The sequence below is a fragment of the Zonotrichia leucophrys genome, chromosome 4 (genome assembly GCF_028769735.1).
Source record: "Zonotrichia leucophrys gambelii isolate GWCS_2022_RI chromosome 4, RI_Zleu_2.0, whole genome shotgun sequence".
In the NCBI taxonomy this organism is placed as follows: Eukaryota; Metazoa; Chordata; class Aves; order Passeriformes; family Passerellidae; genus Zonotrichia; species Zonotrichia leucophrys.
The window spans coordinates 1,477,205-1,504,524 of NC_088173.1; the positions used below are offsets into that span (position 1 = coordinate 1,477,205).

Consider the following 27,320-nt stretch of genomic DNA (forward strand, 5'->3'; position numbering starts at 1 on the left):
AGCTGTCCTGGCCATACTGGCATCTTAGACATGCAGCATCTCCAGCTGATGGAGGAAGGATCTGGAAGGTTAGGAAATGGCCAAAAAGCCACTAAATGTCTGTAATTCCACACCGCATGCCCTGATTTTCCCTTCATGCTGGCTGCAGCAGTTGGCAGGGTTAGACATGATGTTGCTTCCACATGCATAGCCCATCATACCTCTCACCACAGGGCACCACTGAAGCAGGCATGAAACAATGCTGGCCTCACAAGCAGGCCCTAACTGTGCTTTCTGTAGGGTACCTTAGTGCTGAAAACACTTATGTGACTGAACAAACACTTGTGTGACTGAACATGTGTCTGTGTTTCAGATGTCCTAATTTTACTCCACTAAACTGGCTCTGTGTACAGGAGGTTGACATACTCTCAAAGAGATCAAACTCAAGCAATGCAATCTCTACAAGCCACACCAGTGAGAATAAGCAATAGATTTGAAATAGATGTAAAAATTAAAAATCTGTCATTTCTGTACATTAACCATTTTGGTCCAAAAACCAGACAGCATCACGCCCTATCACAAAGCAAATTCAGTACAAACTTAATAAAACTAAACCCCAACTTCAAAGACTAGAAACATATTTGAAATTAATGTAGAAGACACATTATTACAAACTGGACAGAGTTACCTAAGCATTTCAATTCCCTTCTCTAATGTTTCACTTTTTTTTCCACATTCAAACCTATCCTGGTGCTGTGCAATGAAGTTAATACACAAAGGTTTAAATATAGAGCAGTTACTAAATTTTTCATTGTTGCATAAGGACTGTGTAATCTGGCTCAAAAATGTGCATAGAGTAAAGTCAGAGAAGAATCTCTGCACCAAAAATTCACTTCTGGAGTCAAATGTTATCCAGATACACTATGAACCAAAACAGTCTGGCCTGAGCCCACAACTTTGGGTCAGAGACACCAGCAGTGAACTAATGGTTGTGTTCCCTCCTTAAAGCAAGGTGAATTTATCTCCCTGCCAGACATGAAATTCAGCATAAAATACAGAAGTGAGCTAACAGCAATTGTAAGGCAGACATGTTTTTACAGGAAGACTCTTCACAGATTTATTTATGAAATGCAAATACCTGCATACAGGGAACACTCAAGTTTTAGACAGAATCAGCAAAGAGAAGCTCAGGATACTTTGTGACATGCACTGGGTCAGGATGAACACTGACAGCATCATTACTCATAAACATCATTATTTCAAAGTTTTTAAAAGATGCAGAAATGTAGCAGTAAAAACCTCCGTAGTATGACTTCAGGGTTCACCTGCCACCAAGGTAGAACGAGGGCAAGAAACTCTGCCTGTCCTCTGATACCAGCTTCAACCCCTTCTTACTGGAGCTTGACACAACAAGGCAACATCTTTTAAGGGCTGCAGCTCTTTTTATTCTGTGCACAGTCACATCTAAAGTGGTGACAGAATTTTGCTGCAAATTGTTTTAATGGTACTGAAAATTTAATATATTCATATTATTTTGTGTAGCTCTGGATATCATGGCCACATATGCAGTGTTGGTAATCATGTAATTATATACCCAACTCTGCTTAGTGGAAGCTGGTACTTAAACATACTTGCCTCGCTCCTCTTTAAGCTAACACTTTTATTAAAGTGTCAGGAATTACATATTTACATCTCTACAAGACTTTTTGTAAGCTACCAAAGATGACTCTGTACTAATTAAAACACATTTGTTTACAAAGGCATTTAAAGAGATTATTTATAAGCTTCCAGCTTACGAAATCACAGAAATTCAATCAGATAAATGGTTCTAAAGAAACCTATTTATTAATGATTCAGACAGTATTTAGCATATCTCCAGCAAAATATTAAACATAATAGAAGATAACGGCCCTCCACTGCAATAAAAATTCCTGTTTCTTTCATATTTATTTCACTCAGAAACACTTTTAATACTTTATTCTCTACAAAGGATACCTCAAATACTTCTTTTTTTTCTTAAGGATGCTCTAGCTCACACTTGAGCTGCACAATCTATTTCAACTACACAACAAATATGCTCTAGTGAAAAGGAAAGAAAACCTCTTAGTATTAAAGCACTGTACCATAGCAAGGCACCCAGTGTGCAGATTGCTCCGAGATGTGTGAAAAGCTTGCTCACAGCCGAGTGCCTTTGAGTCAAACCCAGAAAATGCAGTCTTGCTCTTACAGCAAACCTCTTGGCTTTTTATTGTCCAAGGAAAGATAAACCAAACACCAGGAAGCTGAGGGTCTTTTTCACGGTAAAAACAAATGCCTGAAGTTTGCCCACTGGTGAAGATTCATCCAAGGCATTTTTTGTCTGTGGCTAACATCTTATAGGGCCTCTGCAACTAAATTCTGCAGTAAAGCCCACATGGAAACTAACAGGGAGGAAGAGCAGTGAGTGCCTAATTGCAGTGATTGTTAATGAATTAAATGCAACAACCCTGAAACCACCTGCCTTATTTACTGTGGTATCAACTGTATTCATCCTCAATATGCATTTCCAGCTGAATACTTGTGTACATCTGCTCTGCTGAACTGAAAGCAGCCACCTTGGAAGTGTCCAAACAGGGGATAACAACTGCTGCAAGTGCCTCTTAGCATCACAAGCTTTCAGAGAGTCAGTGCTGCTCTGGACTCATCTGCAAGTTTTCATATGAATACTGCTCAGCAATGTCTGGTGCTGTTCCCAATGCTAAGGAAATAGAGAAAACCTCTGCTGCCTGTTAACACAGCCTGTGATTTCCATGTTTTGCACGTTTTATCACTCTGAAAAATATTTTGGTTCTTTTACACTATATCTAAATGCACATTTCAGCAGTTACAGTGCATTTTATTTTCCTTCCCTTAGTGCCACCTCAGCCCACTAGCTGAGTCCAGATTCCACACTTGACCTTTACCTTTTCACCTTCCAAAAGAGGCCACTTGTTCACATTTTAGAACATATACCTGGAACCAGAACTTACTCCTACATCTTTCAGTACACATAAGTTAATGGAAGCATCTGCAGCGCCACAAATGGATGCATTTTTAGCCAGTTAACAGAAAGCTAGCTAGAATGCAAGCTGGGAACAGGTGACTAGTAGCTGGTCTGTGAGAGGGAAGCTGCTGACTCCTCAAAGAGGGAATATCTGGCAGACCGTGCTGCCCATGTTGTCTCCTGTCTCTCCCACCATTACCTGTCGCTCCAGTAGCTCCTTGCTGAATGCAGTGACAATTGCCTGTCCTAAGTTACAAGCACTGGGCTACATCAACATCTCATCTCTCAAAATTCCCACAAGGAGACTTTGATGCACTTTGTGCTCTGGTTCCCATCAGAAGGTGAGCTGTGGTCACCCATGTGCTGCCATAACCCGGGAACATCAGCTAAGAAGGGCAAATGACAGCAGCTCCCAAGGCTTGCTTTGGGCTGGAATGACCCTGCAAAGCAACGTGGACAACGTCAGAGATCTGACCAGAGCCTCAGCAGCTGGTGGCTTGCCAGAGTGCCCACGTGCTGTCCCTTCAGGAACCTTCCCAGCAGCAGAAGCACACAGACTGATGCATGCCCCACAGTCACACCTGGCTTTGGCCACCAGAAGAAACAAAAGCCCTGTGGCACAGTTGGTGCCTGCTGCTCCTCAACCTTCTGCCACTGGAGCTCCCGTGCCTGCCAAGTGAGCAGGAGCTGTCTGAGGCGTGCGAGGTGTGACAGGGATGTGTCACACGACGGTGCACGCTCACCCACGTCCCCGCACCGCCCCCAGGCCCAGCCAGCAGCCAGGAGGGGCTCAGAGGAGCCCTTGGGCAAGGCAAGCACAGGCAGGAGCACCTCAGCAAGGACTCCAGCGCAGGGGGAACACCAGCAGCTCTCACTGGTATCTGTTTTACCCACTGGGGAACCACAGCCTTTGCCCCTGCAGCACTAAGAGCTGCAGGACCATCATCTGACCACTCTCATCTCTTCTCCTTGTTTTTTTCTAGACTCATGCCTGGAGGCAGGTTTTTCCTCACAGCTTTCCCCATGCTTCAGCCATCCCACTGTCTTAAGCTGCTCTTATCTGAAGAGCAGCCATGAAAGGTTTAAAAGCCCTTCATTGTTCTTGTGTCTCGGCAATAACTAACAGCAACACACAGAAATCTGAGATGTACTTCATGTGAAATGTCAACAGGAATTTACAAGCTGTACAGGGATTCTCAAAAGCATCACAATCAAAAGCAATGGCAGCTGGATATCATTTGTCTTTCCTGGATGGTATCCATCATAAATTTACAGGTATGAGATTCTACATCGTTTGACCATAGGCAATAAATCTCTGACCTTGCAAGAATCTGAGGCAACAGAAATCAAACATTATGCAAACAGCTGAAACCCATTGCAGTATGTTTTTGCCCTTGTATGGATTTCTTTTCTTCTGCAAAAAAAGGGGAAAAAAGGAGACTCCAACTTATATTTTAGCATATCAGCCTTTAGGTTGTGCTCATCTATAAAGAAGAGTTTTCTGTATTTTAAGCCTTCAAAGTCAATGTCAGACAAATAGGAACAATTCTTAGAGCTATAGAAAAGGAATTTCTTTTTCAGGTGTCTTCTATTTTTAGCCCTGTTATCTACTGATTGTCTTTAACATTTACCTCTCTAACACTTTTAAGCAATAGAGAGGGAAGTGTCACCTGGTACTACGAGCTCAGCATCATACAGTACCTACCTAATCCAGGCAGATGAACAACAGTGCCTCGAAGAGAAATACATGAATGATGGAAATACCATCATACATACTGAAAAGAGTCCACAAAAAACTAGTCAGCCATGCTTTTAAAAAACCTATTTAATACTTCGTTCAGCCAGCCACCCATTTGTTTTGCACATTAAAATGTGCACATTGCAATTTAGTAGTCCTCCTAAATTAGACCTCTCAAACCCATCTGTCTTACTGGCACTCAAGTTTCTTAGATTACACTGCAGGGAGACTCAAGTTTGTCTGCTACCTCAGAATAGTGTCAGACACAATTAGATAAGGAAAGGGCTGCCACGAGATCATGCCATTACAGGATCAAGCAGTTGTAATTCCCACTTGACGTGACATGGAGGCACACACGTACTCACACGCTGCCCATGGAGCCCCAGCAGTGGGTCAGGACGTACAGCAGTAAAACTCTGGCCCTCCCTGGCAGTGGAGCACCATAAAGCAAATTTGCACAGCACATCCAAAGCCATGGTGTGAGTCTGCAGACCTGCAACAGGTGTGTTAGCTTTTGCCACCTTTCACAGTACTCTCGGAAGGAATTTGTCAAGGACCGCAGAGAGTGGGTTAAAGAGAATTACATTAATTTAAACAAGGAAAGCTGTGTAACACCAACAGGTTTGCACGGGGTTTACACGCAGAGGGGAACAGGATGATAGTGGTGATTTTTCACAAATTAACCATTCACCACCAGGTGGCTGGAGAGGATGCAGTCTGCCTCCCCCAGAAGTGGCTCCTGGGAGCTGCATGTCCCTCTCACGTGGGGCTCCAGGACCAAGGTGCAGCTCAGCTCTGTGCACATGAGCTACACATTTATCGACTGACAACACCCCAGAGCAAGTCACTGCTCACAAATCAGCTCATGGCTTGAAACCGGCTTTAATTATCAGACTGTTTCCCCACATCAAAATGCTAAGCAAGAACATCGTGTCTCAGGACAGCTGCCAACAGGAAGGATCTTAAAAAAAAAGTGTGGGGGAGACTACAATGCTTAAATAAGCCTAGAGAAGTTGAGCTGCAGCACAGCACTAAGCCAAGAGAGCACACTTCTGGGCCTAGTGAGCTTTTTCTGCCTAATTTTAAACCTCCCTATAGACCTAGTTATTTTGTACGTGTGTCAAATGAGGGGAGAAATGTGTTCAAGTTTGTTTTTTTTTTTAATACCACGGTATGATGCCAAATTAAAGGAGAGGCAAGTCAAGTTGAATTATTTTAGCTAAATTAAAAACATGCATTGCTGTCACACACTGAGCACAAGGCCTAGGGATAGCAGACAGCCAGAATTAAGCAGCCTTTTCCTGCATCAACTTAAATGAGTGTGAAGCATTAATATTTGCAATACTGGATACCTGTGTCTGTGATCTTATTGTCTATTGAACCTCAGTATCCAAATATCAAGTATCCAGTTTAAGCAGCCTGACAAATGCTGTAGGGACTCCACGTTCCACATGCACAAGGCACCAAAAGAAACAACAGCAATTTACACCAGTTTTAAAACCTCATCAGAGCTAAGGCAACTCTGTCTCCAGTTCAGCACCTAAACAATTACTTGCTCCTTCACAGTGGTAGGAAGTTTTAAGCTCTGATCAGGAAACTATCAGAAAGAGATATTTAGTGCTATGTGTTACTTTCATTTTTGCTTCTGCTATTACTTCCTCGGCACATGCACCTACCAAAGCCTCGTGGCCATCTTAGAGGGAGCAGCTAATGATGGCAGCTTGAGCATGCACAAGTGAATTGACTTCACTGGGCAAGGAAGTGGTCGGTGTTGCTTTTACCAACAAGTGCAGATACTTGAGATGTGTTCCAGTGAGACAGCTGAGGTGCCCTGGGACAACAGCAGGGTGCCTGCTCCAGCCAGCTGAAGGCTGGTTCAGACCCCAAGTGAGAACAACAAAGGAGAGAAGAAAAGAAATCACACTGAAGTAATTAAGAATACATGTCCCCAAATGTCTTCTGTATGTCTCCAACTCCCTCATTTAAACCTTGTAATTAGAGGTGAATGGAAGACAGTGAGGTGTATGTATAAACAAATTTAGGGGAGGGATTAAATGCACTGACTGTAATTAAAGATGGTCACTTCCAAGGCTGCAATGGGTACTTTTACTTTCAGGTGAATTAAAAGCTGAATATACCTATTTCTGTCACCACCCCCACAAACAAAAAAAGAAAAAATCTGGCATCAAGGGACAGTGGAGACTTGCAGATATCTGACAGTCCTGCCTCCAAGTTTAGATACAGCTTGCCACAACACCAGTAGTGCCTTGTTTATAATTTAATGTCCAACCAATTTCCCTTTCCATTGAACAGTATAAAACTAGTTGTCCTGAGCCAGATAAGGTGCAGTTGAGCAGAGTCTGAAAATGATCCATCTGGGGATGATAAGGTATGGAACACCTTTCAAAACTCTCCCTCTTTCTTTCTTCCCTGCAAAACTCAGCTCAGATTTCTTAAGTGCAGTGTCCTGAGGTTATCTGGCAATGGAAGGAAGCGCCAGAAGTTTGGACTCACTCGCCATGTGAGTATGTAAAGTCAGGCAGTGGGAACCAAGACACCCAACAGTCTATTTAAAACACCTCTTAGCACCTACACCCAATAACTGCTTCTAGCAAACACACACAACAAGCTCCCAAATTTCCCTAGCAGAAATTATTTGCTCCACCCATGTTGTTCATTGCAGCAGTCAACACAACAGCACTTACCAATCGGGATTAAGTCAGCTTTCTTGGGGAATTACAGGGTTTGCTACCTTTATGTTTTGTAAATACCAGCTAATGTGCTATGTAAGACACAGAGTGTCTGTGCAGCTGGTATTTGCAAACACTGCTGGTATTCCTAACTTCAATAGGAGCTGCTGAGTCCTGGCAGCAATTACACGCCAGGCAGGCCCCTTATTTAGCACCTTGTATCTTCATTTAGTTACCCAAACTGAACCATCAAGGAAAGAAAAGCAGATAAATCTGTTAGGCATCAATCCCAAGGAGGCAGCTGGGAGAAGAGGACTCACCACTACAACTCCAGCCTTTTACAGGCGTTTTGCCACCTCCAGATGCAGTCTTTGACTGTTACACAAATCTGCTTTGTTGCAATAAGGTAGAACCTAATAAAGGCTTTCTTCATGTAGGGCATGTAGCCTGCAACCAGAGTTATTAGTTTTTCAAGTCAGAAGCATTGCAACATGACTTCATGTACATACATCCCAGCCCACACCTCTGCTGTGTCGGCTGCGCCGATCTCCATGTGCTACAAAATTAGTCACACTAATTTGTGTAGAAAAAAGCTTGTGTAACATAAACTAGCATTAAACAATAATATTAGCCAATTGACATCCTCTGACAAGTCCTGTCACTCTGCTCTAACCTAGAAGGGTGTGAACATAGCTCAGCATATGTATTTCCATCTCAAAAGACAGCACTCTATCAAAGTCCCAAAACAACTCTCTCCTTCCACACGTAGGGAGGAGCGGGTAGAAGGAATATCTTATCCATTCCTGGGGATTGCACAGGGCTTTAGGACAAGAGGAGTCAGTTTTTAAATGGATCCCATGCACAAGGAAGGGGAGTTGGTTTTAGTTTTGTTTTTCCAAAAAAGGCCCAAATTAAACTTCTGTGAAGAAATTGCCTTATGCTTTTTCACATTTATGATCTGCTGTCTAAATGCTTATGCTCAGTACAGTTTCTGGAATCTTTCTACATCCTCTGCAGCTGCCTGGATGTGATGCAGGGTTCAGCCTGGAAGCAGGCACAGCTCCCTACTGAAATTCCCTGGGCATGAGGCAGAGTTGGGCCCACAGTCTGCCAGTGTACCAAGGGGAAAAAACACAGATTAAAAACTACTTGACCTGCAAAGGAATTCTATGCAGTAAATCTAAGCACAAGTGTCTGCTGACAGAGACCACGAGGGAAAAGGAGCATGAGCTACAGCAGGGAAGTACACACCGTTCCATTCAGAAAGAGACATTTTGAATTTGGGACCAGGCCATGGTATATCCAATACCCAAGTGAGGTAGTCACTCCAGGGAAAGGAGTGCTAAAAATAGAGCTACAGATGCCAGTAGAGCATGGAGGCAGGGAGAGGAAGGGACAGGACAAGCAACTCACAGAACACAGCCACCTCCTCCAGCTGAGGTTGATTCCTTTTCGTCTACTCCAAGCAGGGGCACTGGGACATGAATGCTCATGACAAACTTGGGAGAAAGCAAGCCAGGCTCCTGCAGATCTGGTGTGAATCCAGAGCCAACCTTGCCTCAAAGAGCTGGAGCTGCACTGCTGACTTTCAGGCACATTTGCTGCTTCTTCAAACCACAGCAGGTACCACTTCTGTATATTGGTCTGTGGGCTTCCACAGACCTGACTGGCTGGGATTCAGCCAAGGATTCCCACTGCATTATGTAAGACTCATTTCAGAGGCCAGCTTCTTAAAGTCCATTAGCTGCCTAAATACCTTAAAAAAAAACAAAAATCAAATTCCAGCTCACTTGTCCAGATGTAGCTAAGCAAGCTTAAAAAACCCCTCTTTTTCAAAATACCTAATTCAACATTTTTTTTTCTCCTCCAATGAGGAGAGCAGTCACCATCAGGCCTCTCTTGCCCTGTATGCAGGGAATCAGCACCTGGCTGTCCTGAAAGTAGCAGAAAGTCTGGCCCATCCATCTCTACTTTGTACAAGTCCAGCCCACTTTCTCTACCATGCTGGATGAGAACTAGCCAGGTCAATTAGCAGGTCCTGAAAACATAAACCACCTTCTACATAGTCCATTAGAGGCTGACACACAATGGACTTATGTCTGAAGAGAGGGATGAACAAATTCAAGTGGAAAAAAATGCATGCACTTGGTTTCTCACCCATCAGCTCCCTGCTGGCTGCTTGGCTTTCTGGAGCCCAGACCCAGAACTCCACTCATGCTCCACAGTCCAAAGCCAACTTCAGCAGGAAAAAGGACATAATAATTGAGTCTAAACTGTATTTTAGTCCCATCTTTCATTGCAAAATAGCAGCTTTGTCCAAATCATGAGTACGTGTACATTTCTGATACCTGTAATATAACTTCCTGAGCAGATTAATTTTCAAGCTTTGTCTGCTTAATACACTCCTCCTTTCCAAACCAGCAGTGTAGGTAGGAAGATTTGTTGGGAGTGCATCATCGGGTGAGCTGCTCTGTGCACTGAAAAGACAACAGTTCAGGGCACAGGTATCCACAGCAGCTACTGCAGCACGTACTGCAGGACAAGTCACAGGTCCAGACACTTGCTGACTGCCCAGAGATGAAAGGAACAGCATTTAAGTACAAAGCTGTGAACCTTCCAATTTCTTTTAATTCCACAGATCTGTCAGACTCAGAAGCATGGGTTGCTTCAGCAAAAGCACAGGATTAAATCTCAGTTCTGCAGGTCCAGTTCTTTATAGACTTTGCTAAACAAGCTCTGCAAAAAAAATTATTACAGAGATTTTTAACACCTGGTAAGAGGGGCTTTAAGCTGACATTCAGCCTTGCCCTGGCTGAGGCAATGCCAGTTACCTGCTCACTACAGCTGGAACCTCAGAGAAGCAGTCATAGCTGGGGAGGGGGAGCAGATGCCCAAACCAGGGTGGCTTTCAGCTCACAAAAGTAAAATCATACTCCTAAGACATTATCTTGCTCAAGTAGTGCAAAGGCATGTTTATTGCAATTCACTGGGATTGTAATAAACCACTTCACACCAACCAGAAGGTGTAAAAAACCCCTCTTTTCTTGACAAGAAAACCAGAAGAAAGACCTAGTACAGAGGTTAGATTCTGCTAGCAAGACAACGTGGTTCCCACCACTAACACAGCAGCCACATTATCTGAATGGTTTATGTACAATCTGGACAGATCCTAGAAATGGCAGCAATTTTTATAGACCCATTATAACAATGAGATCTTTCCCAGGTCAGTTAGACCCATCCAGCACAGCACTTTCCAGGAAACAGCAGCCAAAACTGGATGCTTAGGAAAAACATTAAACTGACAGAGACGTGAACTGTAACTGCTCTGTGCTGTAAATTAACACTGTCACTCAAAGAAGCCATCCCACCCCTCCCCGTGACACAGCAGGGTGTGCCTGTGACAGTGAGCTGGCTCAGGAAGGTGACCTGGCCAAAGGAGGAAGCTTCTCCCCTCCTGCTGTGCTGGCAGGAAGCAGGACCCAGGAGCACCAGAGTGCAGCCAGGGCTGGGTGAAATTCCTGGGGGAAGCACAGCAGTGAGACACTGGGTGATCCTTCCCTGGAAGGACTTTACCCCAGCACCAGTTCAGGGGTTTCCTCAGTTAGTGGTGGCACCACAGCCACTCAGCATGATGGATCAATGCAGTTACAGCTTTTTGCTGCATAACACTGCTAACCACAATGGTGATTTGTGATTTTGAAAAGGCAGCCCATAATAAAAATAAACATTAAGCATTGTTTTGGTATGCTATTATTTCAATGACCTTTCAGCTCTGTTTCAAAACTTCCAAGTGTATCACCAACTGGCAATTACATGCTTTTCATTAACCCTACAGTTTACTAACGTGAAGAACCACAGAGAAGATTTCAGGACATCCATCTAGGCATTCTCTCAGCTTATATAAACTTCAAACACCAAGCAGCTCTGGTGGGTGAAACTGATGTACCAATGAATGTAACTGTGCTTTTGAATGTGCAATTCCTCCATGAGAAAACCACCTATCAGGACTTAACTTCAGAGGCACCTGCTCTGTTTTTTAATGTTGTACATAATAATGCTCCCATCAAAATATATATTGCTTATCAAAGCCTGTGTTTCTGTAGGGATATCCTACAGAAACACAGGCTATATTGCATCATCGTGTGCATCATCATTCATTCACACATTGATGCAATATAGAAACTTTGTTCTGGTAAGATTTTAGCTTTAAGGACTGCACAAAACTTGCATCAGTATTACCTTCTGTGCACAAGGGAACACTTTCAGTCTCCCCCACTCAGCACTCTACACAACACATACATTAAGCTCCTTTGGGAAGAAAGAAAGATTTGGGGGTTTTTCCATCTTTAAGGATTTGCACTGTGTCTCATGTATTCTCCATTCTCTTCTTGCACTTCTGAAAGTTCAGGGCTGTCTCACTCAGCTGATTCAGGCCAACTCCACAGCAGTCTCAGCTTGAACAGCAATGCCTGGTTTTTACCTCCATCTAGCTCAGCTCGCCAGCTTTTGTCAAATCTAAGCCTGAGGACATGGGACCTAGATCAGCCATACCAGGGTCACACATCACTTCTTCAGCTCACATGGTGCCAGTCTGGGGACAGCAGCACGTGGCTTGCTGATTCTGAGGTACACTTATTCATTTCCTCACTAGTTCTTAAAAGCTGTTCTTTAATATCATCAAGTTTCACGAGCTGTTTCCAAAGACTTTGCCAGGGGAAGGGCAAGACCTTGAACCTCTCTTGCAGCAGAGCTCCTCATGGCCAGGCAGGACTGAATGAAACCAGGGAAGTCCTGATGGGTTGATCCCAGTATCCTCTCAGGGCTCTGTGTCCTTTGACAGGAGGTGACAGAGGATGAGACATCATCTCTTCCTTGCACAGCCCTGCCCAGGCTGGGGAGAAGACCACAGTGAACAGCCAAGGGCAGGTTCTCCCTGCCTTCAGAGCAGTGTGGAGATCTCAGCACAGTCTTCAGGGACATACACCTTGGCTTTTACCTTCTAATGTAGAACTAGTATAAATTGATGCAAATAAATGAGATTATGCTGTGTCTTCTAAAGAAGCTTAAGTCTCTCATGAATTCTTGGGTGGTTTTTTACACTATGAAAGCTGAATTCCTCTATACAGCTGTCAGGTCGATTTAAAAATTTCCTTGCAAAAAGTCATGATTACTAATTTGCTTACTATTTATATTGCTCTGTGAAAGCCTACAGACCTAATGGTCTGGCTGGAAACAACAAAAGATACCGACATGAATATACACATTTGTCATTAGGAACTAGTTACATCCAAGTGCCACTCTGACTAACCTGTCTGTAATTATTAAAATATCCTCTAGGACCTCAGCTGTCCCTAGGATAGAAGATTTCTTGCCTTCCTGCTTTTTATTTAGGGGTTTTGCTGTTTCACGGCTCCAAGATGCACACCTTAAATGCACAGGACCAAAACAAGACTGCCATTAGAGGGATGAGTCCTTACAGAGTTTCCCTGTAAGAACCCACACCAAAGTTCTGAGCAAGGTATTCCAGAGAGACATAAAGCAGAGAAAAAGGAATTTCATATATGAATCACTGAGAAACACTTTACCATAAATGTAATCTGAATTCTATCATATAATGAAATTTTTTCTTGCAATTACATTTCTGCTTTCGTCTTCCTCTGAACACCCCCTCAAGAGCACACAGAAAAGAGACCCAGCAGTACAAAACACAAAATAAAGTGGTAGTGCCAAATGGCCAAGCCAGCACACACAGAGGTCAACCACTGCCATTCCCACCAACACTGAAACCAGAGATAAAACCTCTGATGTGCAACAGCAGTGCAGAACCCAAAAGAGCAGCATGTACATGAATGGCTGCCATGGCTTTCCAGTCACCAGCATCTCTGGCCACGCTGACACAGGACACGAGGGCTGTGTACAGGAGGAAGCCATTTCCCTGCCCTCCAGCACGCAGGACAGCCTCAGACACCACGTGAGGGACTGGGCACGGAGCAGGACACGCAGCCATTCCTCTCCTCCTCCTCGACAGGCTGCTGTGAGATAACCCAGTGTGCCTTGCCAGAGCAGCATCATGGCAGTGCTGAGTCAAGGCACTGGTCCTGGAAAGGAGACACCTCCAAAATCAACATCCAGGGCTTCCCAGCTGGCAGGGCAGGGCTGCACCGGAGGGGGAAGGCAGGCTCTGCCGCAGGGACACACCACAGCTGTGAATCTTCCATTAAAGCATGCAAGACACTTCATAGATCTTAATGTAATTTTAGTTAAACACAGTGAAAAACACTATGATCGGTATTATCTACTCATACACCCACAGTGGTGGAGGAGGGGGTTGTTATAAAGAAGAAAACAGAAATTGCAGGAGTCCTTCACACCAATACATCAGGCAGCTAGAACTGTACACACCTCATCTGCTTTTGCCAGCACCCATTTGCACATACAGGGATCTTGCACTAATTTGCAGGTTCTCACCAGGAAGAATAAAAATCTGGCTTCAAGTATAGTTTAACTGCAGGAGGCACAGCAAGCAGCAGCAGTTAGAAACATTAGTTGTATAATCACAAGACATACTGTGCAGTTTACCTATTTTGACCTTGAGATGGCAAAGAAAGAAAAGGTAGCGAGGCAAGTACTATATGGTCCATCTACTACAAAGATACAACACAGAACTGAAAGTGAGATCAGTGATTGAACAATTAATAGATTCTCCTTCTGGCCCTGCATCTGCTGCAAATGCTGCTGTGCCTCATTTACTGTGCTGCTTAAACACGTTAAGGCAGAGCAAAAGGAAGAAGAGGAAAATAACTGAAGGAAAAAGAAAAGGAATATGCAGATTAAAGTAATTCTTAATGATGAAGCAGGAGGAGAGGAAGAAATTGAACAGAATGAGAAAGAATCACAGTTGGGGGCAATTTTTTTTTCTTTTAAAGAAGTGTGACCAAAGGACAGAATTTTACATCCAGTTATTTTCCTGAAGACTCTGTCAGCAGAACTTCTGCCCTTACGATGTCACTGCCTTAGCCAGTGCACTGCATTCTACTGCCCAGGCCTGTGTTTGTGAGCTTGAGCCTTCTCCAGTTCCTCTCATCTCTAGGATGACCACGTGGCTATTAGGCACAGCTATAGTTTACTCATATTACAATTAAACTACAGGAAAGCATGTAAGCATGCAAGGGAAGTGATGGTCTAGCTGCTACACAACTGCAGCCACAGAACAACACACAAAAAAACCCCACGAGTTCAATCTTGTTGTGCCATCAACCACATTTCACCTATTTAGGACCATGCAAACAGGTTTAAATCATATCCACATATACCCCCCTCGCTTTTGCTGGATGTGTGAAGCCCGAATGACCACAAGCAACACACAAAAAAAACCAACAAAAACCACCCGAACGGGCGTTTATCCTGCTGCCTGAATGGTGAGTGAAAGGCAGAGGCCCCGCAGTGAGGGTGCCATGGTGGGAGCGAGAGGCAGAGCCAGCACGGCCGCGGTGTCTCTGTGTCCCCTCAGACAGGCAGAGCCAGCACGGCCGCGGTGTCTCTGTGCCCCTCGGACAGGCAGAGCCAGCACGGCCGCGGTGTCTCTGTGTCCCCTCAGACAGAGCCAGCACGGCTGCGGTTCTCTGTGTCCCCTCGGACAGGCAGAGCCAGCACGGCCGCGGTGTCTCTCTCTGTCCCCTCAGACAGAGCCAGCACGGCTGCGGTATCTCTGTGTCCCCTCGGACAGGCAGGGCCAGCACGGCCGCGGTGTCTCTGTGTCCCCTCAGACAGGCAGAGCCAGCACGGCCGCGCTGTCCCTCTGTGTCCCCTCGGACAGGCAGAGCCAGCACGGCCGCGGTGTCTCTGTGCCCCTCGGACAGGCAGAGCCAGCACGGCCGCGGTGTCTCTGTGTCCCCTCGGACAGGCAGAGCCAGCACGGCCGCGGTGTCTGAGCCCCTCGGAAAGGCAGAGCCAGCACGGCCGCGGTGTCTCTGAGCCCCTCGGACAGGCAGAACCAGCACGGCCGCGCTGTCCTCTGTGTCCCCTCAGACAGGCAGGGCCAGCCGGCCGCGTGTCTCTGTGTCCCCCCGGACAGGCAGAGCCAGCACGGCCGCGCTGTCCCTCTGTGTCCCCTCGGACAGGCAGGGCCAGCACGGCCGCGGTGTCTGAGCCTCGAAAGCAGAGCCAGCACGGCCGCGGTGTCTCTGTGTCCCCTCAGACAGGCAGAGCCAGCACGGCCGCGGTGTCTCTGTGTCCCCTCGGACAGGCAGAGCCAGCACGGCCGCGGTGTCTCTGTGTCCCCTCAGACAGGCAGAGCCAGCACGGCCGCGGTGTCCCTCTGTGTCCCCTCGGACAGGCAGAGCCAGCACGGCCGCGGTGTCTCTGTGCCCCTCGGACAGGCAGAGCCAGCACGGCCGCGGTGTCTCTCTCTGTCCCCTCAGACAGAGCCAGCACGGCTGCGGTATCTCTGTGTCCCCTCAGACAGGCAGAGCCAGCACGGCCGCGGTGTCTCGTGTCCCCTCGACAGGAGGCAGCACGGCCCGGTACTCTGTGCCCCTCGGACAGGCAGAGCCAGCACAGCCGCGCTGTCTCTGTGTCCCCTCGGACAGGCAGAGCCAGCACGGCTGCGGTATCTCTGTGTCCCCTCAGACAGGCAGAGCCAGCACGGCCGCGCCGTCCCTCTGTGTCTCTCGGAGCGGTGCTCCCGGAGCCCTCCCGCAGCCCAGGGCCCAGCTGCACACACACCCTGGCACGGTACAACACCCGCGGGATGAACGCTGCCTCCGGAACGGGGCAAAGCAGAGCTCCGCACCGCGCGGGGCTGCTCTAAGCTCTGTCCTGGCTAAGCCCGGCTTTTCCCGGCGCTGCACTGGCCGGAGCAGGCTCGGCTCAGGCAGTGCCCGCTCCTGCCCCAGCTCACAGTGAGCTCTCCGGCCAGGACACCCAGCACCAAGGAAACGGACGGAGGGGAAAAACGGATCTCTAGGTACTGATATGCAAGATGAAAATTAACTGCACTTTAGGCATACTTTAAAAGAAACATAAAATAACCCTGTGTGACACATTGTTCCCGAAAATCATTCACCTTAATCACAAAAATACTTTGTACTTACAGCATTTAACACCTCTAGCAAACAGTTGCTGCAATCAGATTCTTTGTTAGTAACAATTCGGTTAACCAGTTACAGCATTAATCAGTCCAAAGCTAACTATTAGGGATGTTTCAAAAAGAGCACACCAGACAACAGGGGGAAAAAAAAGCCAAATAATACTACAATTATTAGATTTTAGTTGATAAAAAAACCAAAACCAACTTAATAAATTATTCACTGCAGAATCAAAACAATTTCAACAAAATGTTCTTCAATAAACACAGTAATTCAAATGTCAGCCATACATCTTTTAATTATCATTTTTTCAAGACTTACCTATGTTTTTCTAGTTCATTGTGTGATGACCTATTAAAAAGAGAAAAGAAATATTAGAGAAAGGATAAATAAACCGAGATTTATAATATTTTAAAGACAATACTTGCATAAATTGCAAAAGAGTTCTCTAAAATACGTATTTAACATGGATTATGAAACAGCTTTTCTTTTAAATTAGTTCACTTTTATATTCTTCAGGGTATCAACTTAATTTCCATGAGTAAACTGTAGGTTTGGGGGGAATTATAATATATTTGCATTTATTAGTGTTCTATACATTCAGAGACAGAAATGAACATTAAAAACTGAGCAGGTTAGTAATAAAAACAGCCCACAAGATTTTTATCAGTGAAGAAAATTTATGAGGGGGTAGAAAGTGTTCGAAGATCTAAATGGTAACAGGCAAGAGCAAAAAGCACCCAAAAAGCCAGCTTTCAAGCCCATGGAAAAGCAGAAAGAAAAATCAGCAGCTAATCACTGCTGTTGTTGTTGACATATTAATGGCAACAAAAGAGGAATCCTCTTAATTCTTCTCATTCTACAAAGAGAAAATAAAACCCAAAAAAAATCACAGTCCCTGTACTGACCGCAGCAGCATGTTATCCTTTTCCAATCTACTTGGATTAAAGATTTTTTTTTTTCTTCTTCAACTGATGCCTCGGTTTCTTTGCCATTAGGAGGCAGCCCTAAATTCTTGGGGTATTTTTTTTTAAACTGATTCAGCTAAAAATATTCATTTTATTTATTTACACAGCTCAGATTAAAAACATTCCTAAAATGAAGTTACTGTCGCCGCCTCAGAACCAGCAATTTTCCGTACTTTCAGTTTTGTCCCACTGAAAACATGCCCAGCACGTCAGGATCAAAAGATGCAGAGGCGGTGGCAGCTTTTAGGGCTGGCAGATTATGTCAGAGCAGCTCTGCTGGAGCCTGCTACAGCCCCAGCCTGCAGCTGGGCACGGGGTGCACAGTGAGGTGCTTTTGTGCAGGGCAAGGGGGAGCAGAGCCATCCCAGGGGGATCTGGGAGCCCTCCTGCACAATTCTGCCTGGTGCCGAGCTGTCCGGCTCTCCCTGCACACACCGAGCTGCTGGATGCTGGGCCTGGCTGTGACCGACGGCAGAACATCACTGCAGGCACAGAGAGGGAAATAGAAAGCAAAGCTCACACAAGAAACATCCAGTGAACAAACCCACGAGCAGCTGATCTCAGGCCAGTGCAGCTCCTGATCCTGCAAGGAACCAAGTGAACTGTCCCTCTGCAGGTAAAACTGAAATGCATACAAGGTTCAGCACTGATGCCAATCCACTCTCACCAGAGTGTTGGTACCAAGACATCAATGATGTCAACCATTACCTGGCATCTTTTTCTCAAAAGCCTATGAATGAATTCTTTATGTATTTTTGTTGCATCAAGTTAGCCATGATCAAGTAATGTGTGTATTTCTACAACGCCATTTAAGTGCTCCTGACCAATGCAGCAACACTACACGTGTTAAACACGTTTTCTGTTCTACATTACTAGGGCAAGGTGGGCTTGGTCATTTGGCTATCTTAAGACGATTTCTTTTTTTATATTCTACTCCTACTCTCTACACAGAGGTCAGACTTTCTCTACAATCATTTCTCCACACCGATGTTCACAAAAATTGACGAAGACCATGCTAAATCCACCAGTGTTTATGAAAACACATGGAGAATAGAAGTTCAGTAGGGAACCATTGTCCCCAAACACCCTCAACAGGCCTGTCAAAGGCACTGTTTGTAGGGAATTTTGGAACCAGAGAGGAAATACAGGCCAGCCTGCACTCATCCCTATGACATGAACTCCTTCTGGCAATTAGACACAGGTGAACACAGTCACTCCAACTGGCCCATTCTGAGCTGCCAGCTCCCAGCAGCTCTGGCGAGCACGCACAGGAACTGCACGGGAACCACTGGCCAAGGAATTCTGCCTGCATGGAGTACCGTGCTGGGCTGAGAGAAGATGCTGTGAGCAGCTGGCAGTCCTGCACACAGCACATCTACAGGGCACCTGTGGCACATGGAGGGGATCCTGGCATTCTCCTGAGGTACAGCCTGCCAGGGCAGCTCTGCAGCACACAGCCGTGGCTGTGCCAGCTGCCAAAGCCAGCAGCAGTGACCGTGTGCCTCTTGGCAGAGCTCTTGAGGACACAAAAGCCCCAGCGACGCCTGCAGTGTGCAAACGTGGGCACCAGCCACACATTTCAGGAGGTGACAGGGGCCAACTAACGCCCCAACTATCAGACCCCAGGCAGGAACCAAAATTAAGAGTCCTTTTATCTGAGAATTGCTCCATCTACAGAGCAAGTTAAATACCCTATTACAAAGCATGACAGGGATTTCTTTGGTTGGGTTTGTTTTCACAAGACATGAACCTCTCTTGAAATACTGGGTTTTATTTCCTTCGCTGTCTACAGCACAGTATTATCGGCAAGAATATCTGTCTCCTGCTCTTTATGCAACCTAAAGTGAGGGAAAAAGCCATAAGAACTGGTCTCCACACAATCCAGTACCCTGTTTCAAAATGGAGTCTTTTACTAATTTAGTAAAGATAAGATGTAGGTCACAACTAATAAGATATATGTATATATGTATTTATAAGAGAGAGAGAGATATATGACTGTGGTTTGCAGACAAATGGTCTGTGGAGCCTTTCAAAATGGCTTCAGGAGAAGGAAGACTTCTGGTGTTTAACTCGGGTTCACTCCACTGAGGGCTTTTTGTATCTCCACAAAAAGCTTGGGGAAGTTGAGGGTAGCAGTGAGGGGGAAAAAAGGTAAAAAGGTTCAGTTAAAAATAAAGAGAACAAGTCGACAACAAAAAATTCTGCAAAATCACAGATTTACAAGAAAGGGATAATGAACACTGGTGCTTAGACTACACTGTTGAGCTGAGACAGCTCTAATATCCCTTTAGCAAATGCCAAGCAGTTCACAGACTATAAATTTTATTTGTGAAGAAATTGTCAAAAGAAGATTTGAAAGAATATAGAGGCAAATGCAAAGCAAATGCAGCCATTGGTCTGCAAGATGCTGTGCTACTTCTCACAGCACATCCCCAGAGCCATCACCTTCCTTTTCCCCAATTCTAGGTATTGGATTTCAGCTTTTGGTTGAACATTTAGCAGACACACCTAAGAAATTTGTAGAGGTGCTAACTGAGATTGCAAGACTAACACAGAAAAGGCAAGGGCCCCTCCACCTCCACTGCTGCCAGTTTATGGGTGAGCCAGCAGGATCTGGTCACATGCAGGCTAGGCTGAGATTTCACTGTATGCAGCATGCACAGCCTGTTTCAGTATTCAGACAGCTTCCCTACTACTCATCCATCCATCCATCCATCCATCCATCCATCCATCCATCTAGAGGGGCATCTGCTCAGCAGGAAGGCAGCAGCTCCCGACAAAAGCAGGGATGTATGGCAGCGCTGTTTATTGCCCTGTGTTAACAGCAGCAGGTCTAGACCGTGACTCACCAATACACTTCCAGTTGCCAAAGCACTTTAAAGCACTGTAGGGAGCAAAGCAGGGTACTGAACCAAGTGCTTGAAACAGTGGCAGCACCTTACCAGTGCCAGGGCTTTCTGGTGCAGGCAGGACTGCCAGGGTGTGGTACAGCCCATGTGCAGGATACAACTCCACCTCAAATCATGCAGCCATGTGAACTACACTGCAAGCGCTTCACCTTTTGTCCAGGCCAAAAGAGTAAGAACAAACAGAACAGGAAGCTTTACAAGGTGCTACACCTTAAGTGTCTGCATCCAGTTCCCACTCCCAAAAGTGCAGGTGTGTAAAAGCACAAAGCTTACACCTGCAGTCTTGTGTGAACGTGACTGCTGTGCAGCTTTTCATTGAAAGGATCCAGATTCACTTCCAGGAAATTCCCTGTCCACATACCTAACCTGCTGTGGAATGCACCTGAAAATACTACAGTTCACTCCACAAAGCACAGACAAACCTGAACATAAGCACACATTCTGCCTATTATTCATAGCTTCTGGGTTGTTGTTTTTTTTCCATTTGTTTCAAACTGGATGCATTGCTTACAGCCAGTCAAAGAAACAGCCTGTACCAAATTAATCCACTAAAAATTAATTTTGCATTCTCCTCATAGCAAAATTTAACCGGTTTTGCAGATTCAGCTGGGATCTGGGAACCAGGCACACTGGCACAGCCTTGATGCAGAGTTCTGGCTCTGGGATCACATTCAAGTTGGTGCTGCCACATGTTTGCAGTGGCCAGGTCTGAATGTGCTTCTAATACGGTGGCAATTTGTTTTCCTCAACTGCACAAGCAGTGCAGCTTCCAAACATTGCAGACCTACTGCAGTTCCTCAGGGGGGACAGGTCCACTGGTGAAGTCTGTTATACTGGGACTAAAATGCATTATTTTGAAACCAAATGTGGCAGTATCAATTGCTGTCCTAGCTTCAGGAAGGCAAACTGAGAAAGATCTATCGAATTCAGAAATCCAGGTGAAAATTCAGCTGTGTCTGCACAGTCTGCTTTGCAGTATTTTATTCCTGGCCTCTCACAAAAAAAAAAAAAAAAAAAAAAAAAAAAAAAAAAAAAGGAAAAATAAAACAAAAATCAGGCCCCGATCCCTAAGCTGCTTAGTGTGGGCACAGAAAAACATCTGCAGAGAGCAAGGGGCTCGCTCTGCGGGCCACAGGTTCACCCTCACCATGAGCCAACATCAACAGAGGAATTTGGACATTAGGCTCTGTTTTTATTTGAAAATCCAAATGCCGCTTTCATCTTTTTCTGCATATAACCATTTGCCAGAACACAGCACGAAGTACATGTCTATTTATATAACATATGAGCAAAAATATTAATTAATTAATAGACACAGAAGATATATTTATAACCCGGCATTTATTTTGCTCCCTCTCCTTCAATAAACCAGCTCCTAAATTAACAGGCCAAACACACTGCATCACCGACATTCAATTCCTTTCTCTGAAAGTAAATTTAACTGTGACCTCAGTAGACTGGCATCTAACACTAAGATTTTGCTTTTCATTTTAGCTTATTTCTGACCGTTTCACGGCGAAGCAGCTGCCTGAGCTCCCTGGTGCATGGGCAGACACACACCTCAAACCCAGACAGAGCTCAGGGTACCCAACACTCAGGTGAGTGTCACTGCAGCCAGGGCAGAAGAAAGCCCAGTTATCTGCAGGATTGCATGTTCCTCTGTGAGAGTGCTTTGCCTTGTGAGCAAACGTCACCAAATTTCAGATTTGTGTCGCATTCCTCCTCGGCACATCGCACACGTGTCACCTATCTGTTTCTTTAGAGCAAAAACCAAGCTTGACTTTTGAATATTTGCTATTAACACTTCCAAGGTACAACAGCAATAAACCCAGTTCTTTGTTTTATGCCTTTTTTTTAATTCTAAGTACACCTTAACAAGAATTATTAGACTGCATGGCGCTGCTTTTGGAACTACATACAGCCACTGCTCTGCGGAGACATTTATTATACTATAGTCAAGTACCTGATAAGTATTATTGTAACAAGATGTGACCTAGGTTTACCTCCCAGCAAAAGATAATATTGTGGCTTTCTCTAATCTCCTGTCCTCTTCGCAAAACAAGAATCCAGTTTCATTTGCCAGAGGATTTTGGTCAAAATTACTGGGGGGAAACAAGTCTGAATGAATCTCAGCTGAGGACATGGTACGAACCGCAAACCAGAAAGAAAACAAAGCAGTTTGGTTTGTGTGACATGGGAAAGGGCACATCACAGGAAACTGAGAAGAAAACATGTAAGATCAAGACATTTGAATGTGCAAGTGAAACAGAAATGGCTAAAAACTGTGTCTGATTGCTATCAATGACACCGAGGATATTGTTTATCAACAAACTGCTAACAACCACTTTCAATTTTGATTCAAAGCTAACAGTGGACAAAGCAAAACTGTTAAATTCCTACAGTGGACAGAAAGCCTTTAGATTTTGGCTAATTAAATGTAATTCTGCTGGTATATTTCCCTGCATGAATCGAAACCTGCCAAAATTACTTCTCACTCAATTGCATTCAAGAGGCCAGCAAGCTTTTAGCCCAGACCTGACATGCTGTCCGAAGGGCTGGCAGCCTCCTGCCCCTTCTCCTGCGGGTCTGGGCCTCGCCAGCCACCCACAAGGGATGGGGGTCTCATCCTACAGATTCTTACATGAACATCACCAGCACCTCGGCAGGGCAGGGAGGGGTCCATCGGTGCCCTTGCTGAGGGCCAGGGCAGCTGGAATCCATCCCTGCCCATCACCCAGCCCGCAGTGCCTGGCCAGCACACCTGTGCCACATGGGGCGTGCTCTTCCCCCCACAGGCAGGCACACAGGGGGGAAACACAGAACAAAGAAGAGTACAGCATGCCAGGCTTCCTCACATCTGACAGTTTTTCTCCTCCTCCCCTCTTTTCTGATTTTCCAAGAATAAGGAGATGTTTTTTTGTGCTTTTCTATATGTATACCTCATAAGGCATAAAAAACCCACAATGTATGTGCATATATACATCTCTCACTTTTTAATCTGATCAGATGCTGCAAGCAGCAGGATACAAAAATAGATAATGGAAACAACAATGCCCCTGCAGATCTGAAATGTGCAGTTAGCTGCTCCTTTCCTACTCCTCCAACCTTAAGTATGTATTTTTAATCCAGAAAAACAATGAAATAAGGCATGAATTTCAGACACGTATGCAATCTCCTGTTAGCAATGAGATGCCTCCCTGCATCTAATGCTCCAAACCCAATGAGTCTGGAAAATGGTTAAAGTGGAACAACATGGACAAACACTGCTCGGTGGTTCACATCACCCACGACCACTCCAGATCCTCTGAACTTTGGCCAGTCGTCTCCCTCTGTTAATCTTTGAGTTGCTTAGGAAGAATTAACTGTGTTTCCAAAAATCCACTCTAGTCTGGGGCTCGACCCCTAGAGCCTCTAAGCTCCAAATAATAATAAAACAGTGATGCTGGTGTACATAATGTATTTTGCCCTGCATATTTAAATGGAGGGGTAATTTCTCCCCTGCAAATCTAAGCATGCAGGAAAATGTGAGCAGAGATTGCTGGGCATGGGTACAAGGCTCATAAGGACAATGCAGAGGCACCCACAGGGCCCTGCTGCTGTCCCTCAGTCCCTGAAGGAGCAGGGAGCTGCATTAAAGCAATGTCCCTCTGATTCCCACACCAGCCAGCAAACCTGGTACCCGTGCTGAACCAAACCAGCCACTGTCCCGGCAGTGTCTGCGCTGGAAACCATTCCCTGACAAGCACTGTCCTGTCCTGTCACACACATGACCCATCCCTCATCTCTTCACTGCAGCTAGAAGAAAACAGAGTGTGAGCAGATGTACACATTGTAGGATGGCATTTTTGAAGGTTGCCACTGCTACAGAGTGAGAATCAGAACAACATGCTAAATAGGTAAACAAACACAAATCTGCAGGCAGGAAGAAAAGCAGCAAGGTAACTGCAAGTGGATCTGTGTGCCTCAACTTCAATAACACTAGCAAATTTGTAACCAGAAATCTTTTAATTCTGCGGTATTTGATAGATTACAAATCCTCTCCTAAAAACTCCTGAAAGCAGCTTACAATTCAGACAAATAACTATTTTGCAGCGGATGACAAGAGCCCTAAGAACGGAAACGATGGAATAATAGCTCTGTAAGTAACACAGATTTCTTGAATGCAAGAGACACACAAGAAATCTGTACGACTCAAGGAGCAATTTACAGCTGGAAAACTTATGAAATGTGTTTTGAATTTTTTTAAAGGCAGTGAACATACTTTATATGAAAATAATTAAAAATCTTAAGGAGCAAAGTGTCTCAGGACACAAGACACTCCTCCCACTCCTGATGACTTTCTCTTTTAAAATCAACTGACTGTCTTCTCATGCTCCATGATGAGACGAAGAATTCAACTAAAACTAAAACCAAAGTAGGAATACTGCAATTAACAGCCCCCAAAATGGTTGCCTTGCTCGGAGCAGGGGCACGGGGGCACAATTTGCTCCCCCTCAGTAATCTTGGAGACACACAGCTCGGCCGCAGCAGGCACCACCAGGGCGCTCAGCAGCTCGTGTTTTTGCTCAAGGAGGGAGTTCGTCAGCTTTTGATTTCGGTTTGCACCTCCGGTGCCCCACGAGCAGCTCCTGGCCGCCTGCCGGGCACCTCCCCAGCACCATCCGAGCCGGCCGCAGGATGCCCGGCGGAGCAGCGAGAGCGGGCCCGCCGAGACTCACTGCTCCTTTGGAAAACAAGTCACGTGCAAAGCAAGTTCATTTTAGGCTATTCTACAGGAGCCACCAGCCAGCATGACCATGCAGAGCAGAGCAGAGCATCGCTGCCCCGGGACGAAGCAGGCCCAGCCGGGCACGCTCCTCGGTCCTCTCCGGAGCAGCCCTGGAGGAGCAGAGCGGGGCAGAGCCCAGGGCCGGGCTGGCTCCTGGGCAGGGGCCGGCAGCGTCCCCGTAAGACAGCCAGCCTGCCGCACGTACACAGCCCGAGCAGCAAACAAAGCTGCGGAGCCTGCGCGCAGCCGCGCTCGGCCCGGGCCATCGCAGCGCAGGTAGCGGCTGCGGGGCAGCACCAGAACCGGGCGCCAGCCGGACAAACAACCGCCGAGCCGCGCACCCGGCCCGTCTGCGGGCGCGGGCCGGGCGGAAGGGCTGGCGAGCCGGCGCTGCGGCACAGCCCGCGGGCAGGTCAAGCTCGCTCCGGCACCTTCCCAGCCCGTGCCTCCCGGAGAGGCCGGAGGGCGGGCGGAGTGTCCCCCTCGCCGCCCCGCACACGCTGCCGGCCCGGAGCCCAGCGCCGCCGCAACCGGAGGCTGCATCTGCCCGGGCTGCCATGGGGGAGTCGGCCGGCTCGCTGCCTGCGGTTCACAAATGAATGCCGGGGGGGAAATTAGGTGCCATGCAAAGAGAAATCTGGGTGGCGATTATGGTGCTTAGGTCTGCAGCAAAAGCCGCTGTCGGCGAGCGCGGAGCAGAAGGAGCGATGAGGGCGGATGGGTCTGAAGTGCAGTGAGTACTAAGGAGATGGTGTACGCGTGGCAGTGTTTATATGAGAGATCAAAACAGAGCCAAGCCCATCCAGGGGAAAAATGGCGACTACCGGGATGGGGAAAACTGAGATACTGGATTAGTTATTATTTTTCATAAATGTATGCACTGCACATAAGCTAGACACATTGGAAAAGCTGACGATTCATTCTGAAAAAGCGGTGCGTCTATTACCTGTTATTCTGGGATTTTCTGGCCATGGTGCCTGCCTTTGTTTTCTTTCTGGAATAGTCACTATCGAAGGGTAACACTGATGCATAGCCATGTTCTGCTTCTAGGGACAAAGTCAGCATTAGTGGCAATATATTTTTTCCATGCAATTTTTTCCTCCTTTGCAGGAACGCTAGGGTAAAGAACAGAATTTTTTCCGGTTGATTTGTTTGGATTTTATTCTGGCATCTCTTAAAGCAGAGAGACAAAAAGAAAACCATAACTCGGTAAACCAAAGGGACAAAAAAAACCAAAACAACACCGAAGTGTCGAAATTAGGAGGATTATTGGAGTGCACATTAAAAACGAGGCGGATCATGCAAACCCTTGTCACGCTGCGCTGGGGGAGGGGAGCTGCCATACAATCACCGACTGCCACACACGGAGCGGCGAGAGGGATCCTGAGCGCTGCCACACGCACCGTCCCCATCCAGGGCGGCACAAACGACCCCCTTCTGCTTTGTTTGGGGGGTTTTATATTAAAAAAAGCCAAGATCCGAGCAGCGATGCTCCCCCAGCGCGGTGCCGCTGGCGCAGCCCGGGTCCCCCCCGGGCAGGTGCGGGCTCGGGGCCGCTGCCCCGGCCCGGCCGCCGCACAACAAAGGCCGAGAGCGGCTGGGAGCGCCTGCGGGTGCCTGACCGACTGCCCGCCTGCGCCCTGTACCTCGGTCTCTTCGCTCCAAGTACTCGGCCGCTTCCAGGAGGATTAACAGGGAGTTCAATTCCATGGCTGCCCGTCCCGAGCCCCCCGCGCCGAGTTCACGCGCGGGGACTCCCGAGCCCCCGGTTTTAAGCACCTCGCTCAACCTACATTTGACACACAGCGGACGGGCAGCCCGTGCAGCCAATGGCGAGCGGAGAATGCGAGCGGGGCGGGACGTAAGGAGGTGGCCGGACCAATCGGCGGCCAGAGCCCCCCCCCCGTCGGGGCAGGGGATGTTGACAGATCCCCGCCGACCGCGCTCATTGGCTGCCCCTGTAGTAACAATTTAGAAGCCGAAGCTTAGCAACAGCACGTGGTGGCCCAGCCCCCTCGCCCGCTCATTGGCTGCTTCCTTGCAGTTAAGGAGGCCGAAGCCGCTCATTGGTGCGCGGGGCGTCATGCAAATGAGGGTGGCTGAGAGGGCCAATGGGGCGGGAGGCGCGTGCCGCGCGGCGGGAGGCGGGGAGAGAGGCGC

General features: G+C 46.7%; 1 protein-coding gene across 3 annotated transcripts in view; it reads right to left on the reverse strand.

Moving 5' to 3' along the window:
* Positions 1 to 26,934, reverse strand: part of MXD4 (MAX dimerization protein 4) — a 39,871-nt gene extending 12,937 nt beyond the window's left edge. Inside the window, exons 1-3 of one of the 3 annotated variants that reach the window (XM_064710201.1) lie at positions 26,807 to 26,934; positions 26,107 to 26,206; positions 16,837 to 16,866 (exon numbers count right to left, since the gene is read on the reverse strand). In XM_064710201.1, the coding sequence (XP_064566271.1) occupies positions 16,837 to 16,866; positions 26,107 to 26,206; positions 26,807 to 26,870 (194 nt within the window). In that variant the 5' untranslated portion in view covers positions 26,871 to 26,934. Of the gene's footprint in view, positions 1 to 16,836; positions 16,867 to 26,106; positions 26,276 to 26,806 lie in introns of all 3 variants that reach the window. The other 2 variants (XM_064710202.1, XM_064710200.1) reach the window with 2 other exon arrangements.
* Between the last annotated feature and the right edge of the window lie 386 nt (positions 26,935 to 27,320).